The sequence below is a fragment of the Papio anubis genome, chromosome 1, assembly GCF_008728515.1.
Source record: "Papio anubis isolate 15944 chromosome 1, Panubis1.0, whole genome shotgun sequence".
Lineage (NCBI taxonomy): Eukaryota > Metazoa > Chordata > Mammalia > Primates > Cercopithecidae > Papio > Papio anubis.
Window position 1 is genome coordinate 154,580,787 of NC_044976.1, and position 21,814 is coordinate 154,602,600.

Sequence of the window (21,814 nt, forward strand, 5' to 3'; positions counted from 1 at the left end):
GTTTGTCTTCCTGCCCTCTATCTTGTGCTAACAGAAAATAAAAAAACAAAAGATATTACTAGAATGATTACAAATTGTAGCATCATCAAGGATATTGATAATCATCAATCATATCAAATTGTAGCATCATCAAGGAATAAACCTACAATGCGATAGAACACTAAAGTAAATGTCACCTTCAGCAACCTAAGAGTCTGTGGAATTTATTGAATAACAACTTCAAGAAAATATATCTTAACTACAACACAATTAAGTATTTCTTTACTTTAAAATTTCTTTAAAATGTAGTTTTTCCAACCTAGCCCAGAGACTAAGTGCAAAATATTGTTTCTGATTGTTTCAGTGGGAACACCTTAGTGTTCCAACAGCATCTTAATTCTGATTCTTCTCACCTTCGCTTATGAAGCCATACACAATAAGGAAAACAGAGGGTAAAAATGAAAAGATCAAAAAAAATGAAACAAACAGAAAAGATAAGAGAAAACTAATAGACATAGGTATCAAGCAAAAGAGAATCAACATATACTTAATTGGATAACCTAAAGAAGGAATCCAAACAGAACAAAATAGCTTTTTAAAAATTTATTTCAGGCCAGGTGTGGTGGCTTACACCTGTAATACTAGTACTTTGGGAGGCTGAGGCAGGTGGATTCCATGAGACCAGGAGTTCAAGACCAGCCTGGCCAATATGACAAAACCCCATCTATATTAAAAATACAAAAATTAGCCAGGCATGGTGGTGCACACCTGTAATCCCAGCTACTTGAGAGGCTGAGGTGGGAGGATTGCTTGCACCCAGGAAGTTGAGGCTGCAGTGAGCTATGATCATGGTAATTACATAGTAACTACCTGGGCAATGGGAGTGAGGCCTTGACTCAAAAAATATATATATTTCAAGTAAATGTTACTAAAATAAAATAATACTTCAATCTACATATTAAAATTGCACATCACATAGCAGCAAAAAATTAAACCAAGTGATTTCTATCAAAACAACAAAGAGTAAAAGTATTAGGTTTCAAAGATAAAGAATAATATCTTTAGATAGTCAAAGAAAGATCAAGTCGCATGAGAAGAAATTTCAGATCAGTAGTATTCACTAGCAAAAGACAGTGCAGCAGTACCTATAAGACATCCAAGAAAAGAAGGGATGAGCCAAGGACTATATCAAGCCCCATTATCTTCTAGGTATCAATGCCTCAGATATATTATCTGAACCTGCAAGAACTCAAAGAATAATTTTCACTTGGGACTTTTTTTTGGAAACCACCATAGGACAAACTATAGCCAACCAAGCGATGACAATGGCAACTTTAGCCAAAATAAACAAAAATGGTAGCAAATATTGTACATGCAGATCTGAGACCAAAGCAAATGTGATTTTAAGTGTGACTGAAGGAAATATAAACGTTATATGCTCAGATAGCACTGAAATAGTATAACTAACAAAAAATAGAGATATGGAAGAGAAGGTAAAATAAACTCCCTTATTGCCTGATCATTTGCAAGACTAGGAGTGAAAGCAACCATAGACACATGTGAGTATTTCACATTAATATTAAATGCAAAATAAACACTAAGATAATACAAATGATACAAATTTACTGGTAGGGAAGATAGAAGGAGTGAAAGGGGGGAAGAATACAAGAAAAGTTTATTGTTGTTTATAAGAAGGAACTAATTTAAACTGTCTAAAGATAAAGAGGAATAACAGTATTATATAAATTTAAATGTATATAGGTCACCACTAGAACCAAATTTTGAACCTTCCTAAACACCACTATATATTTTAATAGAAAACAAATATACACTTACATATGTATTATAAAATATGAAATAATATGACAAAACCAAGTCTATAAGTATCACTCACAGCAATAAATGTAATTACGCTTAAAACTCCTAATGAAAGAAAAACAGCTTTTAGTTGAAGCAAAATTCAGCTATGTTATATACAGGAGACAAACTTAAAAGTGTTTCAGACAGATTAAAAATAAAAGGCAGGATAAAATTATACCAAGCAAATTCAAATCAAAATAAAAGCAAAGATAATAATTTTAATATCCCATAAGTTGGACATCAGAACCAAGATTATTAAATTACACAAAAATGGGTACTTTATATGTTAAAGATTATGATTTTCAGTGAAGAGTTATGAATCTTTATGTAGCAAAATATGTACGTAGCAGCAATTTTAATAAAACAGAAGTACAGGAGACATAAGAAAAATGATCAAAATATGCTACTAATTATCGTTAAATTATGATAGTTAAAATAATTATAAAATTATTAATTTACTTTAACTGCTATCTTCATGTTTAAGGTATATAAAGATAAGCATAATAAAAGATTCAAAACAACTTATCAAGAAAGTAGATCTGACTGGGCACAGTGACTCATGCCTGTAATCCCAGCAGTTTGGAAGGACGGGGCAAGAGAATCTATTGAGTCCAGGTGTTCTAGACCAGCCTGAACAACATAGCAAGACCTCATCTCTACAAAAGTTAGAACTTTATCCAGGCATCATGGCACATGCCTGTAGGCCCAGCTACTCAGAAGGCTGAGGCAAGAGGATTGCTTGAGCCAGGGCAGTCCAGGCTACAGTAAGCCAAGACCCCACCACTGCACTCCAGCCTGTGTGATAGAGGGAGAACTTGTCTCAAAAACAGGAAGTAAATCTGATGTGTATATAGCAAACTCTATATACTAACAATAAAAAAAACTTCATTTCAAGTGCCTGTTGAAATATTAATGAAAATTGATTGTATATTATGATGTGCCCTAAAACCTCTGTAAATTTTAAAACATAAAAATAAGCAACATTCTTGGTTAATCTAGAAGTATTTTTATTTCTTTTATTTTTTTAAATAATTTTTTCATTCTTTAGAGACGGGTCTTGTTACATTGCTCAGGCTGGTCTTGAACTCCTGGGCTCAGGTAATCTTCCCACCTCAGCCTCCCAAAGTGTTGGGATTACAGGTGAGCCACTGCACCTGGCCCAGTCAGTTTGGAAGTCTCCAATGGAGGAATGCTTCCACCATGGGACGCAGCAAGAGTTCCAAAAATTAGAGTTGCCAGATTTAGCAAATAAAAATACAGGGTGCCTAGTTAAACGTGAATTTCATGTAAACAATGAACACATTCTTTAGTTTAAGTGTGATCCAAATGTTGCATGGAACATACACTAAAATTATTTGTTGTTTACCCGAAAATCAAGTTTAACTGGGCATCCTGTATTTTACCTGAAAACCCTAAATTAAGTTTGGAAGTTGAGACCTGTCAACTCTGGACCCTCATGCAAGTGAATGAAAGGCAAAGAAGGAGTCTACTCTGATGGTTGGAGTGACTAATCCTGATAATGATGGGAAATGTTAGATTGCTTCTGCACAGTGATGGTAAAAATGAGTATGTTTGGAATGCAGGAGATTCCCTGGGGCGCCTCTTTATACTCCCATGCCCTATAATTAAAATCAATGAAAAACTATAATAACCCAAATCAGGCAGGACTGCTGATGGCCCAGACCATTCAAGAATAAAGGTTTAGGCGACCGCATTGGGCAAGAACCAACGTCAGATGAAGTTCTTGCCGACGGCAAAGAGAATATGGAATGAGTAACAGAAACATGTTGTTATAAATACCTGCTACAATCACATGACCAGTTGCATAAACAAGGACCATAAAAGTTGTGAATGTTTCTTTCTTATTTTAATATAAATAGATATTACACTAATTGTGTTTCTTTACCCCTTTCCTTCCCCTACTGTATAAGATGTGTTAGTAGTGGCTTACCTTACATCTCAGTATTTAAGTTATAGAATATCAAAGGGGAGATATGACTCAGCTCAAAAGGAATTCTCTTTTAGGAAGAATATTTCCATGTTTTCAGTGTATGAGGGATAGTTGCATTATGTAAAATGTGAGTATTATTTTGCTATTGGCTTTATTTGGAAATTAAGCTAAGTATGGTTAAGACTAGTGTATACAAATACCAAATTTGACAAGGGGTGAGCTGTGGTAGATTTATGTTGTGTCAACTTAGCTAAGCTGTAATTATGTTTCCCAGAATTCTCTTCCACACATAATGCCAAGTTAGTATGTCCCATAAAAGATGGTAGATGTGAATTAGTAGAGCCATACTCCATATGCTAGAAAGGTCAGGGCAGAGCACAGGATGTGACTGCAGTTCACAAGCACTGTTGTTTCTCTGTTCCATCACTTTGTTGGCAGAGGGCTCAACCAGGCCACAGCAGGGCCAGCTCCTGCATGATCTCCTCCTTCGTGTATCCTGGCTTCTGATCCAAGTACATTGGCACTGTGACGAAAGACAACTTCTACAGGACATACCCATTTTTGAAGTTGAAGGCTAAGGGACAGTGAAAGAACAAGATGAATTCTAGTTTACAATGGTGGGCTTTACTCACTCATCTTTGCAGATTCCAGTTTGTCCTTGAAGCACTCAGTTCATGTCTATCTTCCCTTCCTGACTCCCTGCCCTGCTGACTTCAGGCCACAGCAACAGACATTGAAGGAACAGCCTCCTGTACACACCATTTAACTATCTCCCACACCTACATCAAGTCATGTCCCTACAATAAATCCTGTGGTTCTATTTCTCCAGGTAAATCCTGACTGACATAATTAATATAAGTAGACAAGAAAAAGAAATTGGAAATCTAAAAATTGGAAAGTAGAAGGTAAAAGAATCATTGAAATGATGTGATTACAAACCAGGTAATCCTAAGAGATTTCAACTGAAAGAATTTTTTTAAATTTTTACAAATAATATGACGTGGTTTTGCTGTGTCCCCACCTAAAACTCATATTGAATTGTAGTTCCCATAATCCCCATGTGTCGTGGGAGGTAATTGAATCATGGGGGCAGTTACCCCAGTGCTAGTTTCCTGATAGTGAGTGAGTTCTCATGAGGTCTGCTGGTTTTATGAGGAGCTTTTCCCCCTTTACTTAACACTTCTCCTCCCTGCCACCATGTGAAGAAGGTGCCTTTCTTCCCCTTTGCCTTCTGTCGTGATTATAGGTTTCCTGAGGCCCTCCCAGCCATGTGGAACTGTGAGTAAATTAAACCTCTTTTCTTTATAAATTACCCAGTCTTGGGTATTTCTTCACAGCAGCATGAGAATGAAATAATGCATAATACAAAAATTTAGAAAGTTAGCTGGGTTATCAAACTAACATGCAGAAATCAATAGTAGATAGATGATAGATAGATAGATAGATAGATAGATAGATAGATAGATAGATAGATAGATAGATAGATAGACTAGTTACAATATAAAATGGATAAATAATCCATTTAAAATACCAAAAACATTTTTGTTTGGTTTTTGCTAGAGGTTTAAACTCTTCAAGAAATGCAAAATCTCTGTGAGGAAAGCTGAAACACACATGAAGAAACAAGGAAAAAAAAAAGACGAAGATGAACAGAGGGAAGAATAAGCAAAAGAAATTGTAGAATGCAGCCAAAACAGACCACTTTGGCATAAAGATGGTTTTTTGAGTTGAAAGCAATTGAAACACAGCAAGATGCAGGAAGGCACTCTGATCTCCCCTTTTCTTGCTGAAGGCAGGAGATGAAACTCACAGGAAAGATACCTTCCCTATACCTGAAGGAAAAGAACACTCTTATCACCAGAGGCAGGAAGTCAAGGCCAAGAGATATCTGTATAAAGAAACTTTGTACAAAGACCACTTTTTGGGTCTTGATTTCCCTGTGAAGATTCCCATGTACTTATTAAATTAAAACCTGTGTGCTTTTCTCCTGGTAATCTGTTTCATGTTAACTTAATTCTCAGACCTGGTGGAGACCCTAAGAGGGTAGAGGAAACGTTTTGCCTTCTCTACAGTAACATATTCTTATCTAGAGAGAGTCAACATTATAAAATATCTATTCTCCTAAAGTTAATTTTATTAATCTATTTTTCGAGATGAGGTCTTGCCCTGTCACCCAGGCTGTAGTGCGGTGGCGCTATCATGGCTCTCTGCAGCCTTGAACTCCCAGGCTCAAGTGATCCTCCCACCTCAGCCTGTTGCACAGCTGGGACTAGAAGTGCGTGCCACCACACTCAGCTAATTTTTTTAATTTCTTGTAGAGACAAGGTCTCTGTAGGTTGCCCAGGCTGGTCTGGAACTCCTGGACTCAAGAGATCTTCCCACCTTGGTCTTCCAAAGTGCTTGGATTACAGGTGTGAGCCACTGTGCTTCACATAAAATTAATTTTAAAACTAATCTAGCACTGATTTTAAAATATGTCTAACTTTAAAGTTCTTATAGAAAAATACGTACTGTCGGGAAAACTTCAGAAAAGAAGAGTAATAAGATAGCACTACCCATATTGGCTATTAAAACATATTATAAAGCCTCAACTATTAAATGACTGTGAAACTTGTACATAAATGTACAGAAAAAATAATGGCATTGAATAGGAAGTCCAGAAATAGACCTAGATAAGTATATGAATTTTATATAGTATCAAAGAGCATCCCAAATCAGTAAAGGCGAACTTTTAAGTAAGTGGTGTTGGGACAGTAGGAAAGCAATATGAAAAAATATGGTCTAAAATCTGTACCTCATACTACATACTGTACATTAACTCCAAATAAATTAAAGCTTTGAACATTAAAAAATATGAAAATATAAAAGTAGAGGAAATATAGGCAATTATTTTTAAACCTTATATTGGGGGAAGGCCTTAAGACATAAAATCCAAAAGCCGTTTCTAAAAGGGAAGTTGATTAATTTAACAACATAGATACAAATAATTTCTCCTTAAGGGGAAAAAATACCAATAGCCAAGTCAAAAACATTATACATATATATACATGCACACACACACTCCCCGCCCCCAACACACACACACAGAGTGGGAAAAGTTACAGTGTATATTAGAATTAAGGCCTAAATCCTGCTATGCAGAGACTCATGTGTATGTATAAATGTATATATCCTAAAACTTAAGAATAAAAAGTTCAACAAGTTAAGCAAAAAAAACAAAAACAAAAAACAAACAAAACAAAAAAAAACAGGCATCAGACATGCTCACTAGTGCACAAATAAATACAAACATCCCTTGGACATAAAAAAATATACTCAACCTCCCTGACAAAAAGAGAAATGTACATTGAAACTATAGTGAGATTTTATTTTCACCTCTTACATTGGGAAAAATTCAAAAATTTGACAAGTTTTCAAAAGTTTGACAACACAGTTGGAGAGTTTATGGAGAGACAGACATTTGCATACTCTGCAAAACATGAAACCCTTAGGGAAAGCAGTTGGACGATATCTTTTAAATTTTCAAATATACATACTCTTTGAGCCAGGGAAGCCTCCTCTAGGAAGCTACCCTTCAGATGTAACTACATATGACATACATACAAGAGAATACGTCAGAACATTGTTCAGAATAGCAAAAGATTGGAAACATCCATGGATCCATCAAAGGGATGGTGAAGCCGTGACACAACTACACAACAACATTCTATGCAATTGTAAAAGGAAATTAATGAGGAAACTCTCTACGCAAAACCATGGAAATATCTCCAGTATACATTGATAAGTAAACAATAAAGCAAGATTCAAAACTAGGTTCATTAGAGGAAAGGGGGGAAAATAAGAATATATGCTAACTTCTTAGTTTGTATTTGTATAAGGAAACACTAGAAAGATACATAGGAACCAATAAAAATAGATCTTTGCTTGAGGACAGGAAGGAATGGGGCGTATGAAGATAGGATGGAAGTGAGGATTCTCAACATCTATCTTTTTACATCATTTTAAATTTTGAAATATATGAACACTTCAGCTACTTTTTAAATAAAGGTAAAAGAATTGTTCATAGATTACCTCACACTCACCCTTCTGAACAGCTAAATTCTATTTCTGATCCAAAAAGTAAATCTGTCTTAATCTCCACATGCCCATTAGGTAAATCTCCTGGGTTGCTGCATCGTCTGTCTGGGAGAAAAATTTAAATGATGATTAGTACTTCCAAGTACTCACAGATACAGCATAAGAAAAGAAAAGAAATTAACCAAGGTTCACTTCTGCTTCCAGAAACACGGAGAGATTTAAATTCAAACTTATTTCTAACCCTGACTCACCTCAAAATTAATACAAAATTTGATCTCGTTTTTTTCTGGTACCTTTTACCAATAGAGAAAAATGCCCAGTTAAATCATTGCAGCAGTAGAACACGTGGTCCAGGACTTAATAAGCTGACCAGGGATGGGAGAGCTTTGCTTCATTCTATGTCTATGGCATGTACTTAGAACCTAGGCCACTCCAAAATGTATGTCACAAAAGGAACAAAAAAGAGAAAGCATCGATTGTATACCCCTACTATTGGAAAACACTACAGAATGCATTCCCAACTGACAGTGAATGATAACTTTTCTTCAAAACACAGCAAATATTTTGAGTAAGGTTCTTTTGAAAACTGCATTGCCACTTTCTAGCCACCTACCTTTTTATAATTTTTTAAAAAGTGAATTTGATTTTCAATGTATCATAATGAAATTTGTGGTTCATTTCTCAAAAGAAGTGTTTGGTGGATTACTTTATAAAGAATAGACTTCTGACCAGGCCCAGTGGCTCACACCTGTAATCCCAGCACTTTGGGAGGCCGAGGTAGGCAGAGGACTTGAGGTCAGGAGTTTGAGACCAGCCTAGCCAATATGGTGAAACCCTGTATCTACTAAAAACACAAAAATTAACCAGGTGTGGTGGCGCATGCCTGTAATCCCAGCTACTCAGGAGGCTGAGGCAGGAGAGTCACTTGAAACCAGGAGGCAGAGGTTGCAGGGAGCCAAGATTCCACCACTGCACTCCAGCCTGGGAGACAGAACTAGACTCCATCTCAAAAAAAAAAGAATAGAGTTATTTTTCAATGAAACTAACTACCCCCAATTTTTCTGTTTTGCTTTGTTTTTCAAAAAATGCCACAAGTATGTACATTGAAATCAGTAATTGACAAACTGTCTTCTTGGTGACAAAAGATTCAGAAAATTTAGTTTCCAAAGATAAGAAAAGCACAAATGAAAAAAATAAATGTTGATACTCACGGGTACAGAAGGTAGTATACGTCCATTGGCCATCAGAATTACAGGTAAGCATCTGATCGGAATGGGATCTGGCATAGCCAGGGCGGCATGTGTATTTCAGAGTAGTTCCAGTTTCGAAGTGTGTCTCAGTCAACGTAGTAATATTCACTGGGGCAGCAAACGATAAAGTGGGTGGAGGATCACAATTGCCTGGACACCAAAATGACAAGGAGCACCAAAAATTATACCTTGGGACACAGTGTCTTATTGTTTCTGTGGTATGATGTTTAGAGCAGGGATCATTCTTTTCACCTCTAGTCAAGAAAAATCGTAACTCCATTATACTCTCTGTTCAATACACCTAGTGAGTGATCAGTAATATATATTTATTCACAAAAGATAATGACAATGATAACAATAAACAATAATGATAAAAGGCAGAATTTTTATCCCTTCTCTACTACACCTGGGATAATTTATCTGAAAAAGAAGAAAGACATGAACTTCACCAACCTATTAGATTCCCCATATCTGCTGACTCAAATGCATCTCTGCAAAGTCAGAAGTCCCTGGAAGTTGCCTCAACAGAAACATATTATTGTATTAAAAATAACTTTACATAATATTGGTTGCCTCAGGGAAGAGAAACAGGGTGGCTGGGAAATGGGTAAAAATAACATTTTTAATTTATGTTTTTTTACACCTGTTTGATTTTGAATGATATGGAGGAAGAAGCAAGGAGCCCTTGAAGCATAAAAATCTTAACTTTGCTTTCTTTGCAAGAATTAAATACCAGGCTGATTTACTTTTTAAGCACCTCCTGAATAAACCCACAGGCAGTGAAAATTGTTTAGTCATAGTGATAGATAATATAGATCTGTTCAGGTTATGGTTGGGAGAGAAATTCTTTCCTGGAGAAATAAAAATTTAGGGGAAAATGTCTAGAACACTATTTCCTTTATGTGTAAAGCAAATTTCCCTAAGTTCTAGCCTGTCAAATAAACCACTTGTTGATGAAGCTGGGTCTCTACTAGAAGCTCAGTCATCTTTTTTTTTAGCCTTAAAAGTGAATGCACAGATGATCTTGATTGTTTGTTGCCGATCTGGGCTTGTTTCCCACTACTCACCAAGAATAGCAGGCAACAGAGCAGCGACCAAGGTCATTTGGAAGAGAATTGGATCAGAGACTTTCCACAGCCTGGAGAAGGGCCAGGCTGCCATTTTCCCTTTTCTATGAAGAGCCCCAGATGGAGTTCTTGAGGGGCGCATGGCCTTCTGCTTCGCTGATTTTTTCTGCTGAAAGAACTCAATTTAATAAATAGTCATTGAATTCTCACTTGTCATAAAGCACTAGAATAAATGTTATGGGATCCATGTCTGCAAGGAAATGACAGCCTGGAGTGGAAACAAAACAACACAAACCCCTGAGCACAAATGTTGCAGCACAAGACAGTAAGGATTGGCCTCTGCAGAAGCTCTGTGTTCAGAAGAGAGATTGATTCCAAGTGGAGGGAGGGAGCGGGCTTTGCAGAGGAGACTGCGTCTGCATTAGGTATACTGAAGACATTGGAGAATGGATGCAGGGCATGTTGAGGGAACAATAGATAATACTCCAATTTGTCTAAGAGTCTGAGATGGGGAAGGGACAGTTTACAGATGTGTCTGAATGGGATGTAAAGGTCAAGTTTAGGAAATGCATAGACTTTACTCCTTGGGGAATAAAAGTGCTTGTTTTTTATGTGAGTGTTTGTTTTTAAGCTGAGGAATGACACGATTATTATGCTTTAAGATCATTATGGCAGATGTGCACAAGACAGATTGAAGGGATTAGAGGAAAGAAACAGGGAGGTTGAGTGAGAAGACTTGCAATTGGCCAGATGATCTGAATAAAGAAATGGCAGAGCAGTTAGAGGAAAGGTACAAACATAAAACAAAACAAAACAAAACAAAACAAAACAAACAGGCAGGAAAATGATGGGATAGAAAGAGTTGAGTCACCATATAGAAGTATTGGGAGTTCCTTGTGAGAACTATTGACAAAGGCAATAAACCATCAAGCAATTCGCAGTTTTGAAAAATGATCATACACACACACACACACACACACACACACACACATACATATATATGAAAAATATACGTGGTAAATGCACTTTTATTTTTAAATCAGACTATATAAAGATGTGTTTAAAGCAAAATTAGTAAGGACTTTTTTGTTTATTCTTCACCACCACTTCCCTTTCCCTTTGGAGAACACAATATATCCTAAGTTTGCATTAGAAAAAGTCCCTTTCCTTTGAGTAGATACTCAATAGTGGGAATGCTGGATCAAAGGGGAGTTCTATTTTTAGTTTCTTGAGAAATCTCTATACCATAAATCTATAAAAATAAAAAGAAATTAAAAAAAGGAATAGTGCTTATCTTCAAAGGAATATATGAAGTTAACCAAATTCACTCCTATCAAATAGTGAATTTCATCTTTTACTTTGACAGCTCTGTTAGATCCAGATGGCTGGCCACTCTCATGCATCCATAATTCATACAAAGCCCATATACATTTAGGTAAAGGGAGTCCCTTCAGTATTTCTCCCCAAGATGTTTCAGTCCCACATAATGTAGGACTGTCATGTTATGTAATGTACATCTAAGGTAATGTTCAGTCCCTCAACATAAAGCTGGTCTCAGTAATATGGGACAGTCTTACATAATGTAGGACTGGAACATCTTGGAGAGAAACTGTGTGGGAGAAGGGAAGTTGATAGTGCCCTTCATACTTTGTGGGATCTAATTTCTTCCTTGAGTAAAGACTTACATAAGCCTCTTATCTTTCTAAAACTCAGTTCTAATGAAGCCATCCCTCTACCCGTTGTCAGCTGTGGGACCCCATTCACACATGTCCTGTCCCATGAGCTCTATACATCCCCACCAGGGTAACTCTGCCAGTACGTAAATTCACCTAACGAGCAATTTACCAGCTGTAATCACTTACTGGAAATGTTTTCACAGACTTTGTACTGAATGAATCCAGGTGATCTAAAGAGGTTGGGAGGAGCCAGGACCAACATTCTGGGCCTTCATGCTTCCCCTTCTACCCAGTTTCCCCTTCTCTTTTCCCATTTTCCTCCTTCCTAACTCTACGCTCCTCTCTGCCCTCACAATCTTGTGAAGCTGGAGACAGCTGAGAGCCAGGCAGGCTGCATATCATGAAAACCACCTCACTCATCATCTGTGAAATGTGTAAAATGTGACAAATTTCTCCCACCCAATAAGATGTGTTATGAACTATGAAAACTATGGGAAAAAGTTTCTTCAATTTTTGACAATGAGTAGATTTGTTGTGTTTATTGAATTTCAGTGAAATTGAAGAAAGAGATTAAAAATATCAGTGGGTTGGCAAAACAGAATCTGACTATGAAAAATCAAAAGGATAAGAGTATAAAGTGGAAATTTCCCATAGGAATTGTTGCAGTTGTTACTACATTCACAGGAAAAATACATGTGTTGAATATGTTCAGAAAAATATTTATGACTATATAAAAATACAACCATAAGATTAAATCATTAGCTTCAAGAAGTTGAACAAAAATATCTTAAATGCTGCTAAAATATATATTCATTAGCTACAGTCAAAAAGAATATATTTATACTCATTGAATATTCAAAATGAATATTTTTTCTTTTTCATTTCTAAAATTATAATGGAGGTGTGATCTTACTATGTTGCCCAGGCTTGTCTCAAACTCCTGGCTTCAAGCAATTCTCCTGCCTCAGCCTCCCAAAGTGCTGGGATTACAGGCATAAGCCACCATGCCTGGCCTCCAAAATGAGTATTTCTTAAAACAATGTTAGGTAAATTGATACTTTGATAAATTCAACAAATTTATCTCTATGAACTGAGCCTTCAGGAACTGGCATTCACTCAATTGGCTTTGATGACTAACTTTTCAGTATTGTGGCCTGACCCCCTAGGCTCCAGTTGTCCTGGACAACCAGAATTCCTTATCATTCCCAGCACTTTCCTACCTCCCATTCCTGTCCACATCATCTACCCTCTCTCTTTTTCCTCTTTAATTCCCACTCATTCTGCCAGTCCCTTCTCCAGCATTCCCTCCTACCCAAGCAAGCCTCCACATACCAAGTACAATTTTGTATTTATAACCCTGATTCGGACTTGGTCTGTAACTCACATCTGAAGTCTGCCTTCACCACTAAACCACAAGATCCTTGAAATTACAGAGTATGCTCCCATTTATTTCTGCCCCACAGTAGCACCTAGCCTGTGCCTCATGAAGTTAAAGAGATCAAAAAATGTGCATTGAATTTAAATCCAAAGGCTCTAGTGATAAAATATGTTCCAAAGAAAAGTAGTACTGTGCCACATCCGCGTCTCCCCTTACGGTGTATGCTTTGTTAAGGACTGATTTTACCTGATTTTAAAGCAAGGCAAACACCTGTATTTTAATGTGAACAATGAGAACTGGCCCAAGAAATTTTACTCTAGGCTCTTCCATTCTTCAACCGAAGTCATCATATCATCAGCTAGTCAAGGGAGGACAGTGAAGGAGGGAAGGAGTAAGCAAAAACCAGTTCTCCTCCTTCCACAGGTTACGACAGGAGACACAGAAAAATGCAGACGCTACACTGTGATGAGGAAGTTGTTTCACTCCCTTTGCTTCAGTCTCACACCTAGGCCACGGCCACAGAGCTGGGGACCGAGGAGGACAGTGTGGCCAAGACCTTGGGCATGGGCTCTGGAGTCACACCCAGAACATATGAGTTGGCCTCCTGGTTCTACCACATGGGAACTGAGTCCCATGGGTAAAACACTCAGCTCCTCTAAGCCTCAGTTTCCTTTATTACAAAATAAAAAGGATAACTGTCATTGCATCTTGGAATTTCTGAGAGGGGCTTGGCATGGTGTGTGGACAGCACATAGTAAACATTCAAAAGAAATGATAGGGAAGAGTTTCATAGAATTGGCATTGGAATGTCACTCTGTCATAAGCCAAACTCCTAGACATTAAAATACTATCATCATAATGATTTAAAATTGCACTAAATGGTTGCATCACCAGGGACTTTAATTATACCCCCAGTGCAGAGAAACATCCACTGAACTTCTGGCTAGAAGCCCTGGGTCTGGTCTCCACTGTGGCCTTTGGTACAATGAGATCCAATGTGTCATGCAGAGCAGAGGGATGCTGGCACCCCGGGGCTGTCCTGGGGCTTTGTCTTCCCTTGCCCTCAGCTGTCTTCCTGGAAGGAAGTCATCCACATCCATGACTTTAATCACCATACATGAATCACCCACAGGCCAGGCACAGTGGCTCACGCCTGTAATCCCAGCACTTTGGGAGGCTGAGGCAGGCAGATCACGAGGTCAGGACTTCGAGACCAGCCTGACCAACACGGTAAAACTCCGTCCCTACTAAAAATACAAAAATTAGCCGGGTGTGGTGGTGCACGCCTGTAATCCCAGCTACTCAGGAGGCTGAGGCAGGTTAATCGCTTGAACCCAGGAGGCGGAGGTTACAGTGAGCTGAAATCACACCACTGCACTCCAGCCTGGGTGACAGAGAGACTCCATCTCAAAAATAAATAAATAAATAAATAAATAAATAAATAAATAAATTGATCACCCACAGATCTCTGGGCCTAATTGTCTCTGGTTCATGCAAAAACTTCCATGCTCCATAAATTCAATTGTTAATAATTATTTTATTCTGTCTTATTCCTTCCTCAGTGTAAGTTTTAAGCTATTCAGGCTTGTCTTCTTTACTCTAGTTGCTAACTAGTTCAATTCTGGTGCTCAAATTAGGTCTTTCTAAAGGCAATGAAATAAATCTCTATAAAATGAGGGGAACTCTTTTCCTCTGCAGCTGCGAAAAAGCAGATGATAATCTACATGACAAAACTGACCTTGCAAATGTTTTTTCTAACAAAGGAGTCATTCCTGGATTTTAGAGATGGTTGCTCTGCCACATGACGGTAACTTTTAACCTTAGAAAAGTGTAATTCTGGCCGGGCGCGGTGGCTCAAGCCTGTAATCCCAGCACTTTGGGAGGCCGAGACGGGCGGATCACGAGGTCAGGAGATCGAGAGCATCCTGGCTAACACGGTGAAACCCCATCTCTACTAAAAATACAAAAAACTAGCGGGCAGTGGCGGAGCCTGTAGTCCCAGCTACTCGGGAGGCTGAGGCAGAAAGAATGGGCGTAAGCCGGGGCTGAGCTTGCAGTGAGCTGAGATCGGCCACTGCACCTCCAGCCTGGGGCGACAGAGCAGACTCCGTCTCAAAAAGTATAATTCTGACTGGTTATCTTAGTGAATTTTTTTTCTGGAATAATATTTAGATGAACATTTCTGTTTACTGGAAGTTATAAGTGCTTGTGAGTTTTCCTTGCCAAATCCAGAAATAATTATTACGCTTTCCTCTTTACCTGCAACCTTGAAAGTAAACTAAAACTTTTGACTCTGTTAGATTTCTCATTTAAGCAAAAAAAAAAAAAAAAAAAAAAAAAAAATTAAGTTAAAATTCCCAAGGTTCAAATCAGTATTTCCAATCACTTCATTTGTATCTCCCAGGCACCTTGAATTTAACATATTTCAAACTAAATTCACTATGTTCCTCCAACACTACTTAATATCTGTGCTTTCTGTCTCAGTGAAGGTGACAATCTCCACCCAGCCTCCCAGACTAGAAATCCAACTCATTGCCTACGCTGTCTCACCTTCTTGCACTATTCAGAGTCGTCAAGTCCTGTCAAGTTGGTCATAGCAGCAGCACCAGAATCGGCCACTCTCTCCTACACTCCACTTCCATAGTCCAGGTTTAGGTTCCTATAATTCCCTTCCCCTCACTCTAGATCACTGCAAAAGCCTTCAAACATTTATAAGCCAGCTTCCATGTTGATGCCATTATGTCCCTAAAAAGCAATTTACATGTTGTCACTCTGCTTAAAAACTTTCATGGTTCCCAGTTTGCATAGGTTCCCATATCTGCCCCAATTTTCCCATCATTTCTCACTTAGAACACCATGCTTCAGTCTCAAGGAGACACTTACCCTTCCCCAAAGACATTCTGGGTTTTTTTGTTTTTTTGTATGTGTGTGTGTTTTGTTGTTGTTGTTGAGACTGGGTCTCGCTCTGTGTCACCCAGCCTGGAGTGAAGTGGTGCAATCACAGCTCACTGCAGCCTCAACCTCCTGGGCTCGAATGATGCTCCCACCTCAGTCTCCCCAGTAGCTGGGACCACAGGAGCGTGCCACCACACTCAGCTAATTTTTTAATTTTTTCTAAGGACAGGGGTCTCACTATGTTGCCCAAGCTGGTCTTGAACTCCCGGCCTCAAGTGAACCTCCCACCTCGGCCTCCCAAAGTGCTGGAATTATAGGCATGAGCCACCACACACAGCCAGGATTTTTTTGAAAAACATCTGCAAGCATTTGCAGTTAATGGCTCACATGCATTAATGCTCTTACCTCCAACTTCTCCTTTATTCACTATTCTTTTATTCACTATTCAGATCAAATGTCACTTCCTTGGTGAAGCATTGCCTGACTTCATCATGAGATGCCAATGTTTTCTGTTCTTCCAGTACTTGGCTAATACCTTAATTGAAACATTGCTTTGTATCATAACTGTCTATTTGCTTTTGCCTCCTGAAATACACTGTGAACTCCTTGAAGACAAGGAAGGTGCTTATTCAACTTTCCATCTCTAACGTGGTATTGTAATTGATCTATACAATCCCGTGACTCCTTTGTTAGAACAAACATATGCAAGGTCAGAGTTGTCACACAGATTACCATTGGCTTTTTTGCAGCTGCAGAGGAAGAGAAAAGAGTTCCTCCTTATTTTGCAGAGATTTCTTTCACTGCCTTTAGAAAGACCTAATTTGAGCACCAGAATTTAACTAGCTTAAAATTTATACGGAGGAAGGAATAAGACAGAATACATAACAATAAATCTAAAAGGAATGAAATTCAATTTAATTTATCTTTAGAATGAGAATGACTGTCTCACTGAGAACCAAATGAAATAATGTGTGTGAAATGCTTTGTCAGTTTTGAAGAGAGATGATACAGTGACTAGACTTCCCTAACAAACCATCAGGTTGCATCCTAACTCTTCTCCAACTACAGCGTTTGCAGTTCACCATAACTACTCCTGATGGTCCCTCAGCAGAAACCAGCTGGCCACAGAGTATGGGAATGGAGGCTAGAACTTGCGAGCTGAGAAGACCCAAGTTGGAGTTCCAGCAATACCACATACTAAGTCTGTGATCTTGAAGAAGCTATATCAGCTTCTTGAATATCAGTTTCCTCCATCTCTGAAATGATGACATTAAACCTAGATGAACAAATTCTGCAATTCTGTAACTGCTCACCGAAAAACTGAGGCTACTCTAGCAAACGCTTTCATATTTCAAGGACATCATCTTTTAAATTCCTGCCGAAATGGAACCAACTCAAGAACTTCAGTCAGTATGCTGGGTCCCTTGTGAAAAATACTATTAGCACTTAGCAATGCAGTACAATTTGAGAGACACTGAAACAGCCTTTAGTCCTCAAATTTCTCCCTCCATGAGAAGTTACTTTTTAAGTTAAGATATTTATTTCGTCTAACTTCCCCCTTTTAAAATGCAGATACCTTGTGAAAGGATAATATTTTTCTCCAGTCTCGGGCTGAGTGTCTTCCTCCTTACACCTAGGCTCTCAATTATATCATTTATAAACTTCAGAAAAAACTTGCTTCCACACTTTCCCACCCTTCTTAGAATCTCTTTTTGTTTTGTTTTGTTTTTGGGGGGTGGGAGGGGGTTGTTTTTCGTTTTTTGTTTTGTTTTGTTTTTGAGATGGAGTTTCACTCTTGTTGCCCAAGCTGGAGTGCAATGGCATGATTTTGGCTCACCCCAACCTCCACCTCCCGGGTTCAAACTATCCTCCTGCCTCAGCCTCCCAAGTAACTGGGATTACAGACATATGCCACCATGCCTGGCTAATTTTGTATTTTTGGTAGAGACAGGGTTTCTCCATGTTGGTCAGGCTGGTCTCGAACTCCCAACCTCAGGCAATCCACCAGCCTCCCGAAGTGCTGGGATTACAGGCATGAGCCACCGTGCCCGGCCAAATCTCTTTATTTTTCTATCAGCTCCTTTATTCTGTGCTCATACTACATCCAAACATATCTCTAAGCTTAATGCCAACCTTCCTTGATGCTTCTGCCTCTTCTGTAGTCTACTTTTTATTCTCTTGGTGTTACCATATTTAGAGATAGAATAGGAATCAGCAAAGAGACAAGTGGTTGAAGAATTAAAATGAGGACCAGAATGGTACTGTATCCTAGTCAACCAAGGAAGAAGAGAATTTCAAGAAGGAAGGGTTATCAGCATCATCAAATTAAGAAAGTAAAGAAGGTGAGGACGACTAAGTCTGCTAGCTTCAGAGACCAACTGGAGGCTGGCCAGTGTCCTCCTTATTACCAAATCTAAACATCTTTGCTGTCAATGGTGGAGGAGATTTGGAATGGTTAATCAAATCTCAAAAAAAAAAAAGAAATGGCCCCAGTTTTCAGAATGTAGACTACGAGAAGCAGGCTTCCTGTGAACCCTTTGAAAAGTCTGGTTTACCCCTTGCCTCAACTCTCTGATGTGGCAAGATGGTGAAAGATAAACCAACCAACCACTACACCTGTTTTTTTAGATACAGTAACAAGAGCAACACCTTACATCTCTTCTTCTTTAGCTTATTTTATTAGAATGCAATATTATTCCTCCATTTATAATTTTTAAAACTTGAGGCTCAGATGGGGTTAAAGTACTTTCAAGTCATACATCCCGCTAATATAGTGATCCTGAAAAGATTTCTGCTGAAAACACCTCCAAGCTTTTGTCTCTGTTTTATCCTTCTAATCCTGCACTCCTTAAAGGGGCAAACCACCAGCCTTTCCTCCAAGCTACCCCAAGGGTTTAGTAGTCCACCGACCTTTGGTAGTTGAGGAAGAGCAGAAGACTCTGTGATGATATCTCGGATAGTTTCTCAAAGAAGAAAACTGATTTGATCTATGTAGTCCTGGTTCCTGCCCAGATCAGAGTTTATCATAATACCCTGAAGTTGATTGGTAATTGCTCCACCAAAAAGTCCCTGAAAGTCAACCATACAGTTGGCTGGTCAGGGATGGCTGGATGGAAATAGATGGGCAGAAACTTTTGATAGGCCCAATGAATGATTAACAGCAGAAATAAAGCAGCACTGTTTACCTAAGCTCCTTCCTCTTTGCTAGTCCTCATTCTTCATAACATGTTGCAATCGTTTATTTTCTCCTCTGCCAACCATTTCCCCTAAGTGGAAAGGTAATTGAAGCCAGAATTCTTTTTTCTTTTCATAAACACACAAGGGTTGTGCAAGTCACAGTCCAGCGAGCCTGGAAACCTTAGATACTGCGAGGTTCAGACAGGCTCCGCAAAAATGATCCACTTTCCATGACACTAGGTCCAGTAGGTTTTCCTGGAGTTTGAGAACTGATATTCTTGCCCAGAGCTTGTCTCTGTCCCACCCCAAGGAATTACAAAAGGTGGGGAATTTATCAAACATGTATTGGGTTTCCACTATGTGCTGAGTTATCTAGAACATATTCAGAGTTCAGCAAATGTTAACTACTACTACATGTCAGGCACCAGAGGGTCTCCAGAAATTGATCTATCCAGTGTGCTCAGAAGAACACAATGAAGGACCAGCCATGTTTCTTCTCACATAGATCTAAAAAGACCACAAGCACTGACATTGTCCAATTAAGCTACTAATCCTCAAGGTTAAGATTTGTGTGCTCAGAAGACTGCTATTAAAAGGCTATTCTTTCTGAGAACTTCACTTTTTCTGTAATAAATATAAAAGACCCAGAAGAGTTTCCGAAAAGGAGCTAAACTACAACAGGTTGAGTTAATCAAGGAAGTTTTTACAGAAGATGTGACATTTGAGTAAAAGGTAGAAATTATTAGATAAAAGTGGTAAGGATATTAGACGTAAAGAAACCATGCAGTACGTCACCAAGGTGAGACGATGATTTGACAAGAATGAACATAGAGGAGGATTCCAGATTGCACAGTCTTGAGCACTAAATTGGAAGAAATACCACATTTAAAGCTGCTATTTCTTTAAAGTACCGTTTCCCAACGTGTTGAAGTCCTTTCGTTTACTTTCCACAGTGACTCTTGCAGATTTTTCTCTCCAGATCACCAAATTGTCACATTCCCTCTCAGTAGATGCTCTTACCTCCTACTTTACTAAAACTCATTCTACCTTAGCTTTATCCGTGTCAAATTTTCCCTCCTATTCACTCCTCATTCAGAGGAGAGTTGTTTCTTCTCTTCCTGCCTCATTTTCAATGCATCTCTCATCCTGAAATGTCCCTTCAATTTTGCCAATACTGTAAATTCCACCTTTCTTCTTTGGTGTGATGCTGAACTTCTCAAAGGTATGGTTTATTCTACCTGCCTGTTCTTCCTCATTCATCACTCCACCTGTTGCTTTCCCATCTGGCTTCTACCCACTCTTCTACTGACATGTGTCTCTGAGGCATGCCCTTAGGTCCAAGTCCAAAATACCTTTAATTCATTTCTTATTATCTGTCTGCAGCCTTTGTCACTGCTGATCATTTCCTTTCTGAAACTCTTCCTTTGGCTTCCATGACACTAAATTTTCCTGATTCCTTTAACTTAACTGATTTCTCTTTCTTAGTTATTGTTACCTCCTCTTCCTCCTTCTCATTCCTAAATATAGATATATCTCAGGCTCTTCTTTTAAAAAAAAAATTATCTTCGCAATTTTAGTGATCTTGCTTTCTGTCACAGCTTTGACTATTACCAGTAAGAAGACTAGCCAGCACTACATTATTTCTGATTACTCTCCCAAACTCAAGACTTACTTTCTTGGGTCTATTTATTGCCCACTGGACATCTTACAAGCACTTTACCCTCAGCACATCCGAAGAGGAATTTCTCATTTCCTGCAAACAAGCTTCACTTTCTGACCCCAACTTTTTCTGACCTCTGGTTCTCAGGAATAAAATTTCAGATTCACTTTTGAACTCCTCCTCTCCCTCACCCTTCAATGTTTGATTAGTTGGCAGGTTGTTTTGATACGAGTTTTGCAATACCTCTCGTGTCTGCTGCTTCTTTTTCATTTCCGCTGCCATCAAACCAGTTCGGGTTGATAGTGCCTCCGGTATGGACTATTGTAGGAGTCCTTTCATTGGTTTCTCTTAGTTCTTTTCCCTCATCAACCAATAACACAACATTGTGAGAGAAATCTTTCTTTATGTTCTGTCCTTATTACTTCCTTGTTTGAAAGGTTTCCATGTCTCCATGGTCTGACTGCCAAAAAACAAGTGTATATTCTCTGCCTACCAAAAGCAAGTGTATATTCTCTGGCATGTCATTTAAAACCTTCCATAAACTGACTTTGACTTATCTTTCCAGCCACCTTCTCTCACCAATTTCCATGCTTCATCTAGGCCAGTCCAGGCTATGTGCAAGTTCCTAAACATATCCCATTTTTTCTGCCTCTGTGCAGTGCCTTCTAAAATTATTATTAGAAATTCATTTTACAACGTTAAAAAGCTTTAAGAGAATAAACACGTATAATTTTACATTCTAAGACAATTGTTTTTATCTGTGCATATTATTGTCTAGTCCTTTCCCACAAGAATAAAGGTTTTACATAAATGCAATCGTAAGCCCTTATTAAATATTCTATTT

General features: G+C 38.5%; 1 protein-coding gene across 2 annotated transcripts in view; it reads right to left on the bottom strand.

Moving 5' to 3' along the window:
* The window catches only part of C4BPA (complement component 4 binding protein alpha), a 41,203-nt gene extending 21,873 nt beyond the window's left edge, over positions 1-19,330 (bottom strand). Inside the window, exons 1-4 of one of the 2 annotated variants that reach the window (XM_021933164.2) lie at positions 19,044-19,330; positions 10,185-10,350; positions 9,079-9,267; positions 7,873-7,972 (exon numbers count right to left, since the gene is read on the bottom strand). In XM_021933164.2, the coding sequence (XP_021788856.1) occupies positions 7,873-7,972; positions 9,079-9,267; positions 10,185-10,326 (431 nt within the window). In that variant the 5' untranslated portion in view covers positions 10,327-10,350; positions 19,044-19,330. Of the gene's footprint in view, positions 1-7,872; positions 7,973-9,078; positions 9,268-10,184; positions 10,354-19,043 lie in introns of both variants that reach the window. The other variant, XM_017949926.3, reaches the window with a different exon arrangement.
* Positions 19,331-21,814: the final 2,484 nt, after the last annotated feature.